The 21618-nt window shown below is 39.6% G+C and overlaps 3 protein-coding genes across 13 annotated transcripts; 2 read left to right on the top strand and 1 right to left on the bottom strand.

Annotated features, from left to right (window-relative positions):
- Positions 1-1064: 1064 nt before the first annotated feature.
- Positions 1065-5512, top strand: LOC135582639 (uncharacterized). 3 transcript variants are annotated; one of them, XM_065112344.1, is made up of 10 exons: positions 1065-1551; positions 1631-1811; positions 2091-2224; positions 2359-2471; positions 3500-3623; positions 3965-4120; positions 4306-4458; positions 4744-4823; positions 4919-5005; positions 5119-5512. In XM_065112344.1, the coding sequence occupies exons 1-10, from the start codon at positions 1147-1149 to the stop codon at positions 5156-5158; spliced, it is 1473 nt and encodes a 490-aa protein (XP_064968416.1). In that variant the 5' UTR covers positions 1065-1146; the 3' UTR covers positions 5159-5512. The 3 variants fall into 3 exon arrangements, with proteins under 3 accessions (XP_064968416.1, XP_064968409.1, XP_064968419.1); XM_065112337.1 differs by having other exon boundaries at positions 1067-1551; positions 4919-4968; XM_065112347.1 differs by having other exon boundaries at positions 1241-1551; positions 1636-1811; positions 4919-4968.
- An 874-nt stretch (positions 5513-6386) lies between these two features.
- Positions 6387-14905, top strand: LOC135614710 (chaperone protein dnaJ A7A, chloroplastic-like). Of its 2 annotated transcripts, XM_065112361.1 has the most exons (9): positions 6387-7212; positions 8306-8490; positions 10623-10761; positions 10908-10965; positions 12357-12399; positions 13339-13387; positions 13503-13583; positions 13691-14369; positions 14453-14905. In XM_065112361.1, exons 2-9 carry the CDS (start codon positions 8360-8362, stop codon positions 14476-14478), a joined length of 1206 nt encoding a protein of 401 aa, XP_064968433.1. In that variant the 5' UTR covers positions 6387-7212; positions 8306-8359; the 3' UTR covers positions 14479-14905. The 2 variants fall into 2 exon arrangements, with proteins under 2 accessions (XP_064968433.1, XP_064968431.1); XM_065112359.1 differs by having other exon boundaries at positions 6388-7212; positions 13691-14905.
- A 333-nt stretch (positions 14906-15238) lies between these two features.
- On the bottom strand, positions 15239-21435 carry LOC135614677 (uncharacterized). 8 transcript variants are annotated; one of them, XM_065112315.1, is made up of 10 exons: positions 20146-21434; positions 18450-20064; positions 18200-18348; positions 18057-18128; positions 17792-17944; positions 17542-17705; positions 17266-17413; positions 16324-16446; positions 16116-16203; positions 15239-15787 (listed from the first exon to the last, which is right to left on the bottom strand). In XM_065112315.1, exons 1-10 carry the CDS (start codon positions 21109-21111, stop codon positions 15618-15620), a joined length of 3648 nt encoding a protein of 1215 aa, XP_064968387.1. In that variant the 5' UTR covers positions 21112-21434; the 3' UTR covers positions 15239-15617. The 8 variants fall into 8 exon arrangements, 6 of the variants coding, with proteins under 6 accessions (XP_064968387.1, XP_064968365.1, XP_064968379.1 ...); XM_065112293.1 differs by having other exon boundaries at positions 18450-21434; XM_065112307.1 differs by having other exon boundaries at positions 18272-18348; positions 18450-21434.
- Positions 21436-21618: the final 183 nt, after the last annotated feature.

Here is a 21618-nt window from a genome sequence, read left to right as displayed (position 1 = left end):
TTTTTTTTTAATGAAAATTTTAAAGAATAATCACAATTTCCCTTATTTCTCTATTTAATTTTCTGTTATATTTACGCATTATCATTTGCTTTTTGTACGTGGATCGTATTCAATTATGCATAGATAATATGCACAAATTTACATTATTACTATCCATTAAGCAATTATATATATATATATATATATGGTGAAGGACACAAGAAAGTTATACCGATGTGGATATGAAGGTTATATGATAAGATTTGTCATTTACTCTTAAAAAATAATATAAAATAAAAAAATTAACAACTAAAATTTGCCCAAATGTCTTGTAAAAAAATAGATAAAAGAAAAAAAAAGAATAAGTTGATTAGGTCAAAGAATTTATTCTTATATGATACAACTGCATTGGATCTCTCTTCCAACAACACAAAGCTGTCTTTACATAGCATTGGATCTCTCTTCCAACAACACAAAGCTGTCTTTACATATATAGCCTTTTAGATTTAAAATTATTAAGTTTGTCCTTTTTTTTATATTACACACACACACACATATATATATATATATATATATATATATATACACATACACACACATACACACATTTATTATCCTCACTTTACAATTCATTCAAGAAAAAAAAAACTTAACTTAAGCATGACTAACTATATAAAAAAAATTAGTTAGTTTGAGTTAAGAAAATATTTAAACTATTCCTATATTTCTTTTAAAAAAATATTGTCTAGAATTATTTAATTGACAGAAATTAATATATGCAAGTTCCAAAATTTTTTAGAATATTAAATATATGCTAAATTCCCTTGGATTTAGCATACCTCAATATTATTAATATTTCTTAATTTAAGAATGATTTTCCAGGTTCTTTTTCCTTTTTTTTTTTTTTAATATTTGAAGGTTTTAAATTTTATAAAATGTGTATGCTAAAGTCACATTCTAATTTTTGAGGGATAAATATATTATAATATATATAATTATAATTCAGCTAATTTTCCACGGCATATCCACTAACGTCATTTGCTCGTGACTTACATTCAAAAGTGAGAGAATAAGGCAAGTCATCAAAAAGACCTTGACTCCACTTTCTGCTGTTACTACTTCCTTCTCCTTCCTCTCAGAGGAGCTCCTTCTCCTCGAGGAGACAACATGGCCCTGGCTTCACGTCTTCCTCCCCTCATCCTCCTCCTCCTCCTCCTCTTCCTCTTCCTGACCTTGGGCATCTCAGGAGTCCATTCCTCGACCACCTTGTCCCCAAGCGCAGCCATGCAATCCCTGGCACAGAAAAGGAAGCCCGCCATGGACTCCGAGCTCCCATTCACCGCCCACTTCTTCCCCCAGCAGCTGGACCACTTCACCTTCCGGCCCAAGGCTTACCATGTCTTCTACCAGAAGTACCTCATCAACTCCACCTACTGGGACCAAGGCCCCGTCCACACCGCCCCCATCTTCGTCTACACCGGCAACGAAGGCAACATCGAGTGGTTCGCCGCCAACACCGGGTTCATGCTCGACATCGCGCCCAAGTTCAAGGCCCTCCTCGTCTTCATCGAGGTACATGAATTCTTCTCTTCTTCCGTTGGTGGGAGTATACGAATCGAAGTAATTATGTAGCCTTTTGCTTCGGTTTTAGCATAGATTCTATGGCGAGTCGATGCCATTCGGGAATGATTCATACGAATCGGCTGAGGAATTGGGATATCTGACATCGACGCAAGCATTGGCAGATTACGCAATTCTCATAAGAAGCCTAAAGAAGAACTTGTCGGCAGAGGCATCTCCGGTTGTAGTCTTTGGTGGATCCTATGGGGGAAGTATGTTTCTCCCTCTTGTGTATAGATGTTATCCTCATATTCTAACAGTAATCTTTTTGGTGGGGTTAATTAGGACCCTACAGTCAAATAACAAATCCAAATCGATCAACAATCTCCAGACGAATCCGAACAACATACGATAATTGTTAACTTGACGATAAACAAAAAGTTTTGTCTTGTGTCAATGATATGGTGCAGAGTTAATCGGCATCCATCTTTCCTTGTGTATAAGAATGAAAATATTCCAACTTTATACCTCCGAAACTTTTTGGTTCTCAGTGTTGGCAGCTTGGTTCAGACTAAAGTATCCACATATAACCATCGGGGCTCTGGCTTCATCAGCACCCATCCTGCAGTTTGATCATATTGTTCCCTGGAGTAGCTTCTATGATGGTGTGTCGCAGGATTTCAAGGTGTAGACCCAAATTTATATTCCAATTTATAAATATCGAGTTGGATTGTTGTCTGTGTTGAGCACGGATTAGAGCAAAACCATTTGATATGCAAGTTCTCATTTTTGATCTTTTGGTTGATTGGCATCTTGCAGGATGAGAGCATTAACTGCTTTGAGGTGATCAAGGACAGCTGGGATGAGTTGATGGTAGTGGGAGCTAAGAAGGGAGGGATGTTGGAACTTACCAAAACTTTTAGAGCTTGCAAGTAAGTTAATTCTTCTTGGCAAGCACAAGTATGGATTGATCACCTCAAACTACCATAATAATTATCGAAATTATTGAGCAATTTGGTTGATGAGATGGCATTAGTAATTACTTGTCTTGTTAAGGGTCCATCTAGGTGGGTGCAATGTGCCTTTCAAGACAGGCTCTTGTTGTAGGACATTTAAATAGCATTCAATATGATACTGGGAAAAAAACAACCTAGGCTGCATGCCTGACGACTTTAATTGCATGAGACCAAATCTGTTCGTGTTGATTTGGCTTATGAGTCAATTTTCTGATTGTTATCCACGTATGTTAATCTACTATGGTGATGGAACAAGCACCCCTACTTCTTTGAGAGGGACACTGGGACCTCCATTTACATCCAAGTTTGACGTAGATTAATCAATAAGGAGATACTTCTTGTCTTTATTCTTGTGGAACTTGAAGTTTTTTGCTACAAGACCTCATCTGGGATGAGCATAAGTTTAGAAACCTATAAGCACATGGGCCATCCAATTTAGCTTTGCTAGCCTCCATGTTTGGCATTGTGACCTTTAACCACATATAGAGAATGGTTTGAGCTCCACGAACAATTTTATCATCAATGGAAGTGGGGGATATTTGGATTTTCTTATATTTTTGTGTGCCAGTCAGTGTCCAAATGCTTGTAGAAAGCATGCAGTATTGGTTGATCCAAAATGTCACACTCAATGAAAAAAAATTATCCAGTTTTTAAGAGTTATGTTATGACAACAACTAGAGACATGTCAGAGTACAATTCCTTGATACTCCAGAAGTTTACGGTAGCTCATGGTTGTAGACCATTTTTTAGCACTCACAGTGTAACTCTCACAGAAACTTACAGTTCTGAGTAACTGAAAGCAGTCCTTTATGATGGTCAAATCCTGTGTTATTTTGGCACTATCAATTGTTCCTTTTTTTCCTTCGAGGAAAATACTCTTTATATCTTTACATACACTTCTCATTTTGACCTGTCTTGGGTAAGATGTGGTTCACACATTGCAGAAAACTTCAGTCTGTATATTCTGTGAGAGATTGGTTGTGGACAGCATTTGTATACACAGCAATGATTGATTACCCAACTCCAGCCAATTTTCTGATGCCTTTGCCTGCATATCCTGTTAAAGAGGTAATGCTTCCATACTGTTCTCTTGAGACCGATGTATATTATCTTGCGTAATTGTGTCAATCTTGGACAAGCTATTCATCTTCTTATGAACGACAGTCCAGTGTCTGGTGCCCCTTCTTGAAAAGAACAAAAACTGGCACATGCAGATTATCTACAATCCTAATTATCTTGATATGTGAATGTCAATGATCATAGGATTGGAAGCAGCTGAAGTTATCATTGATTAGATTATGTACATTTCTTGATGTCCTTGCTGCTATTTATTCTCACAACAGATTATGATCTTGCTTTTATGGCTCTTTTTTTTTTTTCATTTCACTAATCAGAACTATTTCTTATAGATGTGTAGGATTATTGATGGATTCCCAGCAGGAGAGGACATCCTCATTAAAGTGTTTTCAGCTGCAAGTTTATATTACAACTACTCAAGTACTAATTCTTGCTTTGACATAGAAAATGGAAGTGATCCTCATGGCCTCCATGGTTGGGACTGGCAGGTAGAAACCTGCCGTAATCTACTGTCCTTTACACATTTTTTAAACTTCACCTCAGGCTTACATATATTATTGTACAATTCAATTTTGGAACACCATAAAATTTGCATGATGGGGAAATTTCAGTGCCATAGTTCTGGACATCCCTCGTGGAAATTTGTCGATCATCTAATTTTTTCGTCTCTCAGGCATGCACAGAGATGGTCATGCCAATGACTTCCTCTAATGAAAGCATGTTTCCCCCATCCACATATGACTATAAAGAATTTGGTGACCAGTGCATGACAAAGTATGAAGTTCGACCAAGGCCCCACTGGATAACCACAGAATATGGTGGCAATGTGAGTCAATTCTTTCTGGGATGCAATTCATGTTGCTCTTTGTTTGAACATAGAGGTCACACATTAGTCTTTCACTTAAAAGAATTTGATAAATTGAAGATGCAACACAGCTGGATGTATAAATGAATTACATGTCATAGATCATAAAAACTAGAAGTTTATGCTTTGGATTTTGCGAACTAGAAGATATTATTTCGCTTAATAGGCCCATGTTTTGAACAGATTTTGCATAAAACTTTGCATTTCTTTTGCTAAATTGTTTCCTGGAATGATTGTTGTAACCAGAAAATTGAGCTAGTGCTAAAGAGATTCGGAAGCAACATTATTTTCTCTAATGGAATGAGAGACCCTTGGAGTAGAGGCGGGTAATTATTAATCATTACCAAGGTTCATGGTGTATCGTTCTGTACTTGTTTTGATTGTTTGATTTTTATGCTTTTGCCGTTGAATACATTTGTAGGGTGCTGAAGAACATATCATCCAGCATCATTGCCCTCGTCACACCGTTAGGTGAGCGGAGGATTGGCTTGCCAAGAAAGTTTTGCCAGTAAACCAAATCTTACCCAAAAAGAAAGAGATCCTTTGTTGTACTAACTATTCTTAATTGTTACATTATTGATCAATCAACCTTCTGATTCAACCACTGTTGCATCTCTTCAGGGGCTCATCACTTGGATTTTCGAGCAGCCACAAAAGATGATCCCAAGTGGCTCAAAGAGCAAAGAGAAACAGAGGTTAAGATAATTCAAGGTTGGATCGATCAATACTATGAAGATTTAAGGAAGTGATCAAAGGCCTGAGCAGTTGATGCTCATTCCTTTAGCACATAGATCCGATTGATGAAATAAGTTGACATCGACGAGTTTAACTCCATTCAGAAGAGTGTTATTTATAAGGGAGCTTAAGAAATAAGCACACTGTCTGAGGTGCTATTTATATTGTGGTAACATTTTACATTTAATATGTATTTTGTTTCATCTCTGCACAGTTATGTTCCATAATTAACTGTGCCATATACCTTGAGATCCATTTCAGTATGTCTTCCTCTTTGATATATATATATATAAACCACAGAACACATACAGTTTCCATTCTCATCACCAGCAAAACAAATTATTAACATGAACACCAATTCAGCAGACAGCATAGAGGGGAGACTTAAGGGAGAAAGGTGGAAGAGGAACACGAGAACTGAAGCCATTGTACCATTTTTGTGCTCTCCAATCTATATGAATCCTTATAATTCTGCTGACACTCCATGGTTTCCCCTGCCAATCACTCAGCCATATTCATCAGCATCATCTTTTTTTGTTGTGAAGGCCACTATCCACTAATTTTGATGGATTAAACTTAGTACTTAGTTAATATTGTGGCAAAAATTTTGATTAGGCATCCATTAATTCCAAAAGCTTTACGCTATTCTAACAGTAACCAAGATATTCATGTACTTGTATACATAATAAAAGCCAAGAAGAACAAAAGAAGTTGCACCTTTTCCCACATAGGTTTTTCGATTTTGAGTTGTTCATCCACTCTGTTTAGAATGGATAATAATGAGGCTTATAGAATTGATGTGATCTTAATTTAATTGAATAAAAAAGTACTCAACCTTTGTATAATAAGACAAATTAATAGCTATTCATAACATTATGAAAAATAAAAGATGTTTGGATGATTTCCCTCATTTTTTTTATCTTTTTAAAAAAGTGCTACTGAATAATTTTTCAAATGAGCTCCCTAATTTAAACAATATTCAAACTACCCCTTAAAAAGATTGAATGTCATGTTCCCATCTATATCCAAGCCACCACCCTATGGACTGCGGCCCATAGGGTGTGCAACAGTCCAAATGGATGGACTAGTAGCATGGTTCGGTCTCTTGGCGTCGAATCACCCAGTGCACTGTTTTGCACCGTCTATTAGCCCGTAGGGTTTGCGTCGGATTGGATTACCTTGGGGCAAACAGCCAGGGCAGACTCGATGCGCGGAGAGGGAGGATGACATGATCTCGGAGATCGCTTTCGCCGAGGCGGAGCTCGATCGAGCATGCACCGAAGGAAAACTCGATGCGAGGAGAGGGAGGATGATCTGATCTAGGAGATCAATTTCGCTGAGGCTGAGCTCGATCGAGCAAGCACCGAAGGCAGAGTCGATGCGAGGAGAGGGAGGATGAGATGATCTCGGAGATCGCTTTCGCCGTGGCGGAGCTCGATCGAGCAAGCACCGAAGGCAAAGTCGATGCGAGGAGATGGAGGATGATCTGATCTAGGAGATCAATTTCGCTGAGGCTGAGCTCGATCGAAGGCCTCTCCGTCGCCGCCCCACAGAACTGACGCAGTGAGCGCTCGCTCCGCTTACCATGCGGTGTGCCCGCGTGAATTGAACCTGATTATGACCGTCGTTATTTGACTCGGCAAGCGCTGAATTCGGTTCGGTGAACACAGTGAACCTGATCGGTTCGGTCCGGCTCAAACCAACCCGTCGGCAGCGGTACTGACCCTGGACGGTTCTAGATGATTCTTTGAGATAGAGTGACGGAGAGCCCTCCGATCAAATCCGATCCGACGACTGACGTCTGCCTTGGTGCACCAATTGGACGAGATCCGAGTCCCTGACACACATAAGGCTCGTGTTGTCGTTCGCATTCCGTCTTCCTCCGTCTCTTATCCCATTCCTCGGAACCAGACCGAGAGGTTCCCAGGGGAAGGGACAGGCGAATCATCGGTGCGGCCGCTTCTGCCTCCGCCGGTTCAGGTCAGAAACCCTCCATCTCGTTGTGAGACTACCTTCCTCGAACGGGCTTGATGGCGTTTGGTGGATTCTTAGCTCCGAGATATCCTCTCTACAATGTCCATGTTCTTGAGGTCTATGCTTGATACTTCTCGTGGCGGCGACGGAAGATTTATGGTAGTTGTTGTTTTGAGCGTGATAGGTTTGTTGTGGGATGAGGTGTTGTTCTGTCTGATAATCGTTTCCTTACTTTGTCGGAGATGTAGAGGCATCTCCTAATAATCTGGGGGAAGAGGATTGTGTATGTAGTTTCTGGGTGGTAGGGGTGAGATCTTTGAAGGAATGAAGAGACGAGAGACACGGATGCTTCTGTGGTGGGCAAGAATCTGATCTATTGAATCTCTACTATCTAGGAGTTCATTTGTTGGTTGGTAGAGTTGTGTTTGTGCACAATGAATTGTGTACAATGAATTGTTCTGAATACTGAAGTGGCTAAGGTAGTATTGAGAAAAATGAAGGGTGCGAAACCATTGTGAATTTCTGCAAATACTTTTACTTGATACAAACCTGTAAATAACTGGCAATATCATAGCTAGTAAGAGCTTGAGAGGATCTCAGTAGAATATTATTGTTCACGACATAAATTGGCCAATTGTATAAGAAAATTGGTAAGGTCACATCTAGTCTCATGTTGGTTGGAGAGTTGAAGAACCAACGTCTAATGAAGAGCCAAAGAGTTGAAAAACATTGGTCAGAGTGTTTCAGTGTACATCCCATTTTCACAGCTCAGGGAACTCGCACCTTTGAGGGCTGGTGTGGACATTATCATAAATTGATATGTTCGGAAATTTTACATGGGCTACGTATATAGGTTTTTTGGCTAAAATGTTGGATCACTTTTCATGTTCATAGACTAAGCAAGAGTTGCCGGAGAGCATTGGTAGTGCTTGACATTGACTATAATGTTATGAAATATATTTACTTATTCATGTTTTCCCCCTATTACAGATAAAATGAGCACAATTATAAGCAGTAACAGGATCATGACCATGTGATCTTCATGACTTTTGTACTCTTAATGCTTCAACAAAGTTGATCTTCCTTTTTGTTACTGCAGAGGGAACACAGGAGGTTGAATTTGCCATTATTTTCTCCTTAGCTGCACAGGTCCATGGCAATTGTACCATGTAGAGGTACTTATGTGCCTCAGTTGGGGGTACAGCCTCAAGCAACACTTAGAAATGCATCTCCAGGATCTTGGCCTTGTTGTATTACTAAATTGGTGCTGATGCCTCAAATTAGGTAAGCATTGGTTTTATCTTTTTGTATTATGTCTGAACATGCAATACTGTGCTTATTTGTAATGCATTTGTTGTTTTTTTTCTTCCCGACTCTTCTACCAATTAGGTGGGATACATTACATTCGGCTATGATTCTTTTCTAGTGTTCAACTGGTCGTGAGGCCTTGAATATTATTTGTACATATGATCTATCCAGGAACCCTGTTTACTGGAACTCACTGAGTAGAGGCCTTGGTTTTCATAAAAACTAATCGATCATGTTTAATAACTAAAATGTTAAAGTTTGTCATTACATCTTTAATAGAACATGAAGTAGTGCCTCAATCTTTGAAAAAATTCAGCAGCACTTTCTTTGGGCGTGAACATTTTACTTCTGGAGTGTAACCTGAAAATTTTGGTATTTTGGTATTTTGGGTGAGTTCGCATTTTAATGTAAAGTAGGTCATCTAGATATGTGTTTCTTTTAAGAGGGAAATGGATCTTAAGTGAATAAGTGCATTGAAATCTCAAATAACCTAAGCGACTTTGGGTTGATAATCATATACTAATGCCCATATTGTCACGAAGCAATGAAATCAAGATGTTTGATACATGTTTGTGACCCTTTTCGGTCCTTTTTTTCAGGTGTTTTGAGTATTTTCTCATGTGCAACTTGTATGGGGTGTGCAGTACCATTGCCAAACCCAATTTCGCTTTTAGCGGCTTTTTTGTTTTTTGTTTTCGTTTTGTAAACCTTGGAAACCTATGTAGTTGTGTGGCGACATGTGGAGGGAAAACTAGGCAAAATAATCTTGTTCTCGTGTGCCATGCTCTGATTTTTGGCTGACTGCCTTGTGACACAAAACATCCACCCTTCCAGCATATTGGAATCCCTGGGTGGTACCAGGGTGGATGAGATTTTGGTTATACATCTGAGGAGTGGTGCAACGTTGTTAGTGTCTCCGCTTTTTGTTTAATGAATGTGCTAGGTAAACATTGGATCTTCACTTGCCTTGGGAATCCCCTTTGTGTGTGACCGCTCAACTCATTTGCGGGAATATTTTGTGCCTGATAAAAGTTACTTTCTGTTGCTTATGATCTCGAGTCTTTTACCCTTTTTGTGTGTGATTGCGGCATATTACTCATGCGTTCACTTTGTAACCTTATCTTCTCTATACAGATCCTTAGTAGATTGTCTTAGCGAATTGCACAAGGTTAAGATCTAGATTGCAATTGCGAGCATGTGAGCAGGTGTCACTTTGGTGTCGTACACCTTAGACAAAACCATCTAAAGATGTGACAACATGGTAGCTTAGGCACCAAGGTTTATATCGAGGCGACAACCTTAACGTAAATATATCTCATTGATTTTCAAATAAACTTTTACATATATGTTGAGGTGCCAATCTTGGTCCAACCCATGTAGTTGACACAACCCATCAGTTACATAGATCAGGTCTAGGCCAAGAAATCATTGGGTGGTTTGGTCAAGCACATGTTTTCTTGATAGTGAGATGAAATGGAGTTAATGTGATCCTGATTTTTTCTTAAAGAACTTCTCTCAAATGCAACTTGACCTGTTACCTGCATGGATTAAGCTCTAAGTGAGAAATCTTTAACGATTTGGTGGATGGTCAAGTTTATGCCTACGTTATTTGGATTAGTAGATGTATGACTTACATGTGTAGTTATATTTAATTTATTCGTACATAAATATATTACCCATATCATATGTGTGGTTATATATGATTCTTTATATGCATATATGATGGTTCAAGCAAGCATAGTCTAGGTGATAACCCAAGTGCCCGGATGCTTGCCTGAGACAATAATACATGAGGGAACTATCTACATGGCCATTTACCTTTAGTAATTAGGATATTTCAACTTAGTTATCAACTGAACCAGCTGAAACCATTGATTTCTAATAGAAAACACTGTAACTGGATAGAAGTAATTCAGATTCACTGATTCAGTCAAAATTGATCCAAAACAAATGTGTATTTGACAAATACTTATAGAAAATATGAGAAATTATGGTAAAAATTTGATATCAAGCAAATTAATGAAAAACATTTTCGTGTGTATGTTACGTTTAAGTTTCTGAATTTGATCTGTAGCCTTTCATCTCACTAGTTTCTTGTATATCTGCAGTACTTCAACAAGTAAGTATCTGGCATCATCACATGCAAGTTTCCTTGCCCCAGTGTCTTCATCTGCTTTGTTTTATAATGGGCCACATTTAAATTCTAGGCGCAATAGGGGAGCACGATTCATCGTTAGAGCTGATCTAGTGAGTGTGATTCTGTTTCTATTCTAACATTCTTTTTTTCAACCTATGATGAAGTTGAAATACTTGATCATGGACTAGGCAAGTTTTATTTTAATATAATTGTATGTCTATCTGATCATATTTCCTTCTGGTATCATCTTTTGCAGGATTACTATTCTGTCCTTGGTGTATCAAGAAATGCTAGTAAATCTGAAATAAAAAGTGGCAAGTATACTATACAGGACTTAGTTTTTCTTTTCTATTTGCTGCTATTGTAGTTCTTGTCCTGTTGATCGTGATTCTTATAGCATTTAATGATGTTATATAGGATGTAAATACCACTTTGTGCGGATGCTATTTTAATCTCTATGAAACTTACAAGTTATGAACAAAAGTTCATCAGAAATGGGCATTTATTTATGTCATTATTAGGTAGGTGATACTACTCTATTTGGACCAGCATTCTACTCTTCTGTAGTCTAGTCATCATGTTTTGCATTTGCCTTGCACCATCACATGATATTAGAATCTTCTCTAGGCAGTACTGTCATGCTTGAATCAGAAGTTGAGCCACTATAGTAAAGCCAACATTCCCTTTTTTACTGTGGCATCTTACTGACCATGTGCCCACTTTTGAGTTTGTCGAGTTGCATGTAATGACCCTTTGTCAGAAATAACTACTATTCGCTACTGCTAGCTAAGTATGATTTGCAGTGGCATCAATTATTTACATTCAATAGCATTAAAACATTTCTTATAATCTTTCAATCAAATGTTTGGTGTTAACTGCCTATGCATGAACAAGGAATAGTCATTCTGTCTGAGGCAAAGATCTCAATCTCAAATCAACATTTGATGTTTCAGAAAAAAAACTTGATGAGTTTGTATTAACATGAATTAATGTGGGAATAAAAGATAATTAATTTAGATCAATCACTTTTTCCATATATAGCAAATAATGGAAGAACAAAGCAGGGTGGGAGCAGTTAACCAATAGCATCATCAATTTAGTGATTTGCGAATATTGTGGAAAAAGTACAGAATTAATGAGTAGTCAATCAGATTTGCGAATATCGTGGAAAAAGTGAATTAATGAGTAGTCAATCTGTTCTTGACGAATCGCCTGTTAATTCTAACAATCATTTAATGAAGCAAAAGAAAGAAAGAAAATGAAGTGTTAATAATTTCAGAGTTTTCTTGCTAAATAGTTGAACGTTCAGACTGAGATTATCAGCACAAACTGTTTGCATGAGATGTGACTCATGAAACATGGAACCTTTTAGCTGAATAGGAGAATGTGGATCTTGTTTGGTCTTAAGTTACAAGTATATTAGCAAACTCTATTGCTAGTGGACTGTCCTCCCATTATCTTTGTAATATGTTCCGATGGAATATTTGGATGTTATAGTTTGGTTCACTTTGTTGAATATTTAGTTATTTCTGTATGTTTTTCTTTGTGGCAATGCAACTGCTTATGCATATTGCCATCTATGTGCTTATCTTAATAACAATGATATATGCTGAATTCTGTAGTCATACACTAGCTGTCAACAAACACTTGCTTATCTATATTTTAGGTAGACATGATAATGTATGTTGGCATCTTTTTGTTGCAGCTTACAGGAAGCTTGCAAGGAGTTATCATCCTGATGTGAACAAGTGAGTAGAAAAATGTTGTCCATCTTTTGTTTATAATATTTTGATCACTAAACATATAATTAAATAATAAAAGCTCCAAATTCAACCCCTCACAACCCCAACAAAGGGGCAGTAAAGAAATAAGAAGGAAGAAGGGTTTTCACCTTCACAAACAATTTCTGAACATTTCATTTGGGTAGAAAGGAGGGCAAATTCTCTGCAGCAAATTTTAAATTGATTAATTTGTTTAAAATATTGTTCATGAAAGATGGATCACAACTTTTGGAATGTGTTCTTTTTAGTGGCATTGTGTGCTTGAAATCAAAGCATGCTTTTGGTATGATGAGAGATCTGGTTTAGTTGAGCCTTCAAGATTTAGGTGTAGCGTATAAGAACAGCTCTGTGCCTTGGAAGATTAATGAATGTAAACCTAAAGTTTATGTTCTTACTATGAGAATGAAGGAAGGAGTGGGAAAACAAGGAGAGGAAGGAAGAAATAAGTGGAAGAGCATGGAGAAGGGATGAAGTTTTGCTTAGGAAGAAGAGAATAAGGAATTAGAGGAGAAAGAGAAGGCATACCAGAACAAGCGTCGGGTGTGTGAGTAGTGGTGAGCCGTCAAGCAGCGGACATGGGAGTGGTGACGGTGGGTGAAGATGTGATGGTTGAGTCGGGCAAGCTAAGCCTTGGCATAGGGTTAAATATAAAATGATTAATATTATATATAATTATACTGAACCAGATCGGATTGCTTGTCTTGGACTGGTCCACATACAAGTTGGTGGTCCGACTGGTAAAAACCAACCGAACAGTACCAAACCAATCGGTTTTGCAATAGATGATTCAAACAGTAGTTCATCTTGTAATAGGTTTTATTATTGATCTTTTGATTTTGTCAGCTATGAGCAATCTTGCTAAAACTTGAGGCAGGGTTAAGTTTTACTGCTTGTTATTTGTTTTAGAGAACCTGGAGCAGAACAGAAATTCAAGGAGATCAGCAATGTATATGAGGTTATTCCTCTTCATATGGACATGTTTATACAAACTGGTAGATTTAGCAGCAATCCTAGTAAACTTAATTCTGATGTCATTAATTTTGATGTCTTTATAAGTTGCTTTATTACAGGTCCTGTCAGATGATGAAAAGAGGTCAATATATGATAAGTACGGAGAAGCTGGCCTCAAAGGTGCTGGCATGGGCACGGGGGTGAGTATCAGCTAGGGGTTGGCTTTATCCTGTTCCTGTAAAAGAACATCTTTCCATAATTTTTCTGCTGCTTTTCTTCTAATGTTCTATTAATGTTTTCACCACAGGATTATGGCAACCCATTTGATATCTTTGAATCATTATTTGAAGGCATGGGAGGGATGGGAGGAATGGGTGGGATGGGAGGAGCAAGAGCTGCTCGCAACAGGCCTATGCAGGGTGATGATGAGAGCTACAATCTTGTCCTAAATTTCAAAGATGCGATTTTCAGTGTGGAGAAGGAGATAGAGATTACACGGCTAGAAAGGTGTGGAACTTGTGATGGTTCTGGCGCCAAACCTGGCACGATGCCAAGCAAGTGCAACACCTGTGGAGGTCAAGGTCAGGTTGTCTCTTCGGCAAGGACCCCTCTGGGTGTATTCCAGCAAGTTATGACTTGCTCAACTTGCGGAGGTACTGGCGAGTCCTCTACCCCATGCAGCAGCTGTGGAGGGGATGGGTGTGTGAGGAAGACAAAGAGGATAAGCCTGAAAGTTCCAGCCGGAGTCGACTCTGGTAGTCGGCTGAGGGTTCGGTCGGAAGGGAATGCTGGAAGGCGGGGTGGCCCACCTGGCGACCTGTATGTGTTCATCGAAGTTCTATCAGACCCTGTGCTCAAGAGGGATGGAACCAACATTCTCTACACATGCAAGGTATCATATATCGATGCAATCCTAGGGACTACCATGAAGGTTCCGACGGTGGAAGGAAAGGTGGACCTGAAGATTCCTGCTGGGACGCAGCCAGGTACGACCCTAGTTATGGCTAAGAAGGGGGTTCCATATCTTGGAAAGCCAAACATGAGGGGAGACCAGCTGGTTCGTGTGCAGGTAGAGATCCCAAAGAGGTTAAGTAGTGAAGAAAAGAAGCTGATCGAGGAGCTTTCCAACCTCAGCAAGTTTAAGACGGCAAACAGCAGGAGGCAGTAAAAAAAAAAAGAAAAACTAACTTCCCCATTCATCGGTGGCTGAAATATTCCAGCGTCCTAAAGAAGTGGAACATTCATGCAAGTCTTCAGGTGATGGGGAGTGGTCCTTTTAATACTAATGCTTACGAATTTGGTTAATCTAGAAATGATAAACTCAAGAATTGATGAGTGTGAGCAATATTGCCTGACTTAGGATGAGATATTAACCAATTTCATATGTTTGAGGATGATATTTCATACATAAATTTTGCAAGGATTTCATGGTAAAAGCAAGGAAACACTTTTTAACGGCAAAAATTGTGCTGCACTGCAATTTTTCTTATTGAAGTTGAATGAATATGTTAACTTATCACAATTTGTCGTCAATCCTACCTCTGCCTCTTTCTCTCGACTGTTGAATTTTGAGTCCCTTGGAGTATCATTGGCTTCGGTTTGGTTTGGTTAAGTTTGAATTATAACTAAAGCGGGATATTAGTTATACAGTTCAAAATCATAATGGTCACACAGTTCAAAATCATTGCAAATTGAAATCAGTGATTTCAGTTCGGTTTTGAGCTGGTCTGAAAATTTTTAAAAAGCTAAATATCCTTAAAAATGATTCATATATTTTTTTTAATTTAATTTTAAATTCGATTGAAATAGAATCATAGCTCTCAAAATTGGGATCTTCCGAATTGAACAATATACAAGCAAAAAATGTGATACGTCTCAGTTCCGATATTAATGTGTTAACTACAGCCACTGCAATACTCTTTAATCTTTATATGAACATGCAACAACAGCAGGCCAGAAGCTATCTTCTCAAGAGATTTATAAGGCTTTTCCATTCACATGCCCAGCCAGTCGTGAGTAAAAAAGAATGAACAAATTGGAAAAGCAAGCATGCGTAGATCTTGTTGTGAAACACGAGAGAGGGTTCTCTTCACAAGTCATATGGGTACTGCCTTCAGCAGAACCACGTCGCAAAGAGCTGTGCTGCACAAAAAAAAAAAAGGGGGTCACAAACATGTCAGTCAATGGCATCGATGAGTAGGAGCACCATATTTTGGTCGGACTGCTGCTGCAGCTCATCCTTTCGGAGGAAGTGCGGCTGCCATAGCCCGTAACCTGCTAGCGATATCTGTAAAGCTTGGTCTCTGCGAAGGTTCGGTGGACCAGCATTGCTCCATCAGTGATCCCCATTCGGTGTCACATGATTCAGGCACAGGAGGCCGCAGTGTGTCGTTCAGAATCCCACCTATTGAAATAAATAATGAATAGGCATAAAAGTTTTTATGCCAAAAGAAATACATATTACTGGTGCGTGCTGGTTTGCACACCATCAGTGAAAATTCTGCAATAGGAGAGGCACCGAGGCAGATAAGACCAACTCCCGGTGTGGTTCTCCCAGAGACAATTCTTGCTTGTTAAATCACAAGTTCCAGTCGTGCTCATCACATATGGAAAAAGAACATTACAACGCATATCTATGATAAAGAGGCTCAACGGAACCTCTCTTGGGTTATCATCGCATTGTCAGTCAAATCATGAATAATATATTATAACGATATGAAAAGAAAAGTCACCTATAATTGCTCCATAATGCATGTCTCCATATGGTTCCTCTCCGGTAATGAGCTCCCACATCACAATCCCAAAAGAAAATACATCGACCTAGCCATAAAGTCATCACATTAACAGTACATGGTTAAATCATTCACAGAGCTCCTGTAGCATGAAAAGTAACATATCAACTAGATATTAAGATATAAAATACAAAAATTATGAGATTACCTTCTCAGTGTACCTGTTATCTTTGCCAGAAAGAAGTTCTGGAGCCATCCACGGCAGGGTTCCTTGCATGCCGCCAGACATTAATGTCTCATATTTTACTTTTGAGAGACCAAGATCACCAATCTGCACGAGGTGCTTGGAGAAAAGGTATTTATAAGTTTCCGGTGACACCCTGACTTTGACATAGCAAAACCCGCAAATTATGTTACACCAGACAAGCAAGTATTTAAGCGCCTGCTTTGTGTTACAATTTCTTTTTGTTTTAATAAAGAAAACAAAAATTGATCAAGAGAAAGCATTACTAATACTTAATTCTGTTTTCTTATTTCTTAGAACTCAGAAGCATTTTTTTTTGTTAATGGTACTTTTTAAAGCAGGCAATTCTTTTACTTCCATATATTTCAGAACAAATTTGCAATCTTCATAATACTCTTTCTGACAGACCCTGGCAACGCCTGTTATCATCCTATTCTCCTCTCCCTCTTGCATTTCTGCCTCTTTTCAGCATACCATCCAAGTTAAAATGTGAAGGCCAAACATGTGTTGTCTACTCTCTATAACAGTAGGCTTCGATGATTTCAGTCTTGTGAAAAATCAGTGCATAAGGGGCACCCGAAACCAGGAAGAATAGATTCCATCAACTAAGGGTGGTCCTGACAAGACAATGACCAAATGCATGACATGGCACCCCCAATGCTGCCAGAACTTCAATCCTCGACCTCATTTTTGATAAAATATTTGCTACATAAAAATGGACAGTATTAGCTAGTTATAAGCAGTTAGTTCACTCAAGGAAGTTATTAGATCAGTAAAACAGTAAAATAGTAATTTGAACACCTGAGGGTTGCTCTTTATCATAAAAACCTCCAGCATTGCTGATAATAAAATTCCAAACAGCATTCAAAAGAATTCTATGGCGTCAGTAGAAAGCATAAAGTTCACCTTGCATATTGGGCGCTGAGGATCCCTCAAGTTGACAAGCAAATTATCACTTTTCAGGTCAAAGTGTATAATATTTTTATTGTGCAGGTATTCCATGCCAAATGCCACATCCATCGCAATAAGAAGACATCTACGCCTATCGAGGATCCTGTTGAAAGATAGGAATGAGTTAAACTGTCCCAAAATACTAACACCATACAATTATGAAAAAGTTGCATGCATTTTTCAATGGAAAAAGATAAACAGATAAACATGAAATTAAAAATGAGCAAATACTTCTGATTTTTCTGTGAAGCATGCCGAAGGGAACCATTAACCATAAACTCTGTTACTGTTGCAATGGATCCTCCAGGGCCATCCAGAACAATACCATAGAATGCCACAACATTAGGGTGATGCAAACTAGCAAGTTTGCAAGCTTCGTTCCAAAAGTCAGCCCTCTGAACTTATGCATAGACACATATGTAAGCATGGATTCTACAGGAAAAGGAAACATAGGAAGCAAATAATCTATGGAGACACATACTGCACGTTCCTGCTCTGATGGCTTCCCAGCAAAAACCCTGTCATTGATTCTTTTAATTGCAACATCTGAACCTCTCCATTTGCCATGATACACAGTCCCAAATGTTCCCGATCCAAGTTCTTGCAACTCTTCCAGATCACTATTTTTTATTACCTGGATTAAACAGCAACCAACAATCTCAGCATTTACCAAGAGACTATGTCAACTTGACCTTACAACTGCACAAGTTTAACACATGAAGAACATACTGAACTTATCTTCTAACCTGAAGGTGTCCAATGTCATCTGTAATTGGAAAACCATTCTTTAAATTCTCTGACTGTTTGGTCTTGATGGCCTGTGTTACAATAATTTTTAGCATCTAATAGGAGTAGATGTAGAAAACATGAGAAAGGATGTGCCCATCACCTCACTCTGGTCATCATCTTTCTCTAAGGTATTCTCTATGGTGCCACTTTCTCTGTTAGAACTAGGACTGACCTCTTCAGATGACTGCAGTGCTTCTGCTGATGCTTTCCCTTCAAAAGTCTGCATATCTTGCTTAATATGGACATCTTCTGAGTTTAACAGCCAAAGAGATGATGATTTTAAGAATGTGGTAATCAGTGATTTTAAATGAGCAATAAGACATTTCATACAGCAAAACAGGGGGCGAGACCTTTGAGTGGACACACAAGCTCTTTGGGCGAGTCCATTCTTGGAGACTCAGGTAAGTGGCTAGAAACACCTGCAGGAACGGTTACCTCAGAGCCCATGCTATTCACAGAATTCTTGTTGTACAATTCCTTCATAGCTATTGATTCTCTGTTGGAAACTTCACTAGGTATTGGAGGCAGAACAGTAAGGGTTTTCTGAGGATCTTTGCTGCTCGCAAGTGGGTCTAATGAAATGGCTCGCTGGATTTGGTTCATGTTACTAGCATGATGAATAGTGTAAATCTGAGCATTGTCACTTTGAGGAATAGTTATGTCACAAAATTCTTCAACTGGATGAAGGCTGGGAACCTCATCTTTCTGTTCACCAATAACGTTCTTCTTGGTGGCATTGTTATTGCAAGTGGGATCTACATACTTGAACATCCCTCTTGGTCCAACACCTGCTTCAAGATGGTATGAGTAGGGTCCATGTTTACACGTCATATTTGGAATGTGGCTGGTGTTGGAAGGTTGAACACTCTGTTCATAAGCAACATCACTTATCACAGATAGCTGTTTATCAATTTGTGGACCAGCATTTCCTTCTGGAACAACTACAGAACTAATTAGGGGATCACCATGAGACAACTCATTTTCCTTATGCTGCGGTCCAGCATTATGAGTGTTCACTACAACCAATGGTGGATTTTCAGGCTTTATATTCTTGGAGGTACCAATATCAGGAATCACAACTGGTCTTGGCTGGTTGCTGAAACCCGGATCGCCAGGGGGAATTGTGCAAATTGCTCGATGTGTCCCATTGATAGGTCTAACATAGCCAAACAAGTATGCAGGCACAGTTCCATTGATTGATTGTCCAACTTCTCGATAATCTGAATTTCTAACTGAACTGGTGCTGGCAACAATGAAATTATGATCAACAGGATAGTTAGGTAACCCAATATGCTGAGGCAATTGGGTCTGCTGTTGCAAGTAATCCTCTCCATGAAACTGAGGAATGACGAGCATTCCATAAGGGCCACATGGCAGGGTCGATGAAGCCGGTGCAAGTGAAATGTTTGGATAATCAAGATTTTCCATGTTGAGACCCAAAGACAGTGGCACTTCTTGCTGCTCTTGCACTGACTCCACTTTTTGAGCTTTCTGAGGATTGGTTACAGTTCCATGTGATGCTTGTGAGGTGCCTGGAAAACCCACAGAAACTGGTGGGACAAAAACCTTAGCATAATATGGATTGGCTGCATTCACAACAACTGGCCTCCCACTGTCCCATGGAATCCCAGGGATAGTCTCGCTGAACTCATAGGTCTTAGATGGAGCTGTAGCTACCAAATTCTCGGCTTGAGTTTCCACCACACCGTCAACCAGCATTCCGACATCTATCATTTGCTGTCCTCGCATGCTTGTTAAATCCTCAGAATGGTGACTCTGCAATACCACATTCACATCAGGAACAACATTTCTGAGACCATTACCCTGTTCCTTTATTAGAGTATCTGAATGGGCATGAGGTATGGCTTTTTGACACATATTACAATCCTCAAATCTTCTCACTTGGCGCAGCCCACTACGTTCCACATTTGGTGCAAGCAAGTACGGAGAAGGCAAAGGAGGAAGCTGAGACAAAGACTGAAGTTTCACATCACTAGGAAACTTGGCGGTCTTGTCAACATTAGAATTTTGCGAGTGTGGATTCACCTTTGTCTGAACTGAAGTCCCATTACTGACTTGGGACATTGGATCTGCAATGTGGGATGGCGGCATATATGCTGGTGCTGGCACACGAACCACATTAATTGGCAGAGGCAATCCCATCACTGGTAAATATTGGGGGTTTAAGATTTGAGCTTGTTGTGGATCAATGTAGGACTGTGGAACATATGATGCAACGGAAGGCAAGTCAGTTTGAGTTGAATTCAACACTCTGTTTTGATCTGGCACCAGAGGAGGCCATTCGGATTGAGTTGAACTCAATAATTCGGTTTGTTCACTAGAACTAGTAGTAGGCGGAAGCAGATCAAGAACATCTTGACCAGAAAAAACCAACTTCAACGTGTCTTGAGCAGATGCAGCAGTGGGAGACACATGAGCCGGTGATGTACCTTCATTGTTCACCTCGTCGGCGGCGGCGGCAGTCGTTCCATCCGAATTCTGCGTCGATGAGAAGCTCGTCGCGCTATCCTTTCTCCTGATGCTCGAATCTAATCCGTTTACAGCCTCGAGATACCTAGTGCGAGTTTCCTGAAGGTCAATGTGGACCGCAAAGGAAGCGGCACCGGCGCCCGTGACTTCAGAGGGTGAGAAGAGGAAGACTCGAAGCTTCGCAGAGGGGCTATCGGTGGCGAGCCTGTCGTACTCTTCCATCATGTTATCGAGGTCTTCGGTGGTGGAGACGGAGATGAGTGCGTCAAGATCTTCATCGGGGAGCTGGTAGCGGAGGACAACCGGCCCGCCACAGGCCTCGGCCATCTTGCGGAGGATCTCCGGGAGGGGGGAGTCGCGGCGGACAGTTATGAGGCGGGTCTCCCCGCCGGCATAGCGGAGGGCACCGTCGCCGTGGCGGGGAAGGATCTTGCCGCCGTAACTGCAAATGAGCTTGACCTTCCGGTGGTCGGCAACGTCGGAGGGGGGAAGGGGGCGGGGATCCTTGGGGTCGGAGGCCATGCGAAGGGATGGGAAGGGCAGGGTTTTGGGGTGGAATTGGATGAACTTAAAACCCTAAGAGCAGGAGGGAGTCGGCGAGCAGGGAATCCGGAAAACGGGTACGAGAAGTAACGGAATTGATCCCGTCGCTGTTATAATAATAATAATAATATAATATATAATATAGAATAATGATAAATTTTAGGACGAATTAAAAAAACTCTAAATTTGAATAATTTATAGATAATTTATTTTTTAATGATAACTCTATATCTGTCAAATCACTATTCTATACCCGTCAATCGTCCTCCGGAGAGCTAACCATATAGTATTTTTGTGTTAGGATCAAGAGCACTAAGAGGGGGGGGGTTAAATTAGTATAGCGGAAATCTTTCTGCGATTAATAAAAACTGCGTTTGTACGATAAAAGCGATTTCGGTGTGAAAGTCGATTCTAAGATTACTTTAACTTAAAATCAAGCGAGATGACGTTAAAGTAAATCTATGAAGGTAGTTTGCAGTTATAATG

The sequence above is a fragment of the Musa acuminata genome, chromosome BXJ1-3 (genome assembly GCF_036884655.1).
Source record: "Musa acuminata AAA Group cultivar baxijiao chromosome BXJ1-3, Cavendish_Baxijiao_AAA, whole genome shotgun sequence".
NCBI lineage: Eukaryota > Viridiplantae > Streptophyta > Magnoliopsida > Zingiberales > Musaceae > Musa > Musa acuminata.
This window is presented reverse-complemented; position numbering and strand designations above follow the sequence as displayed.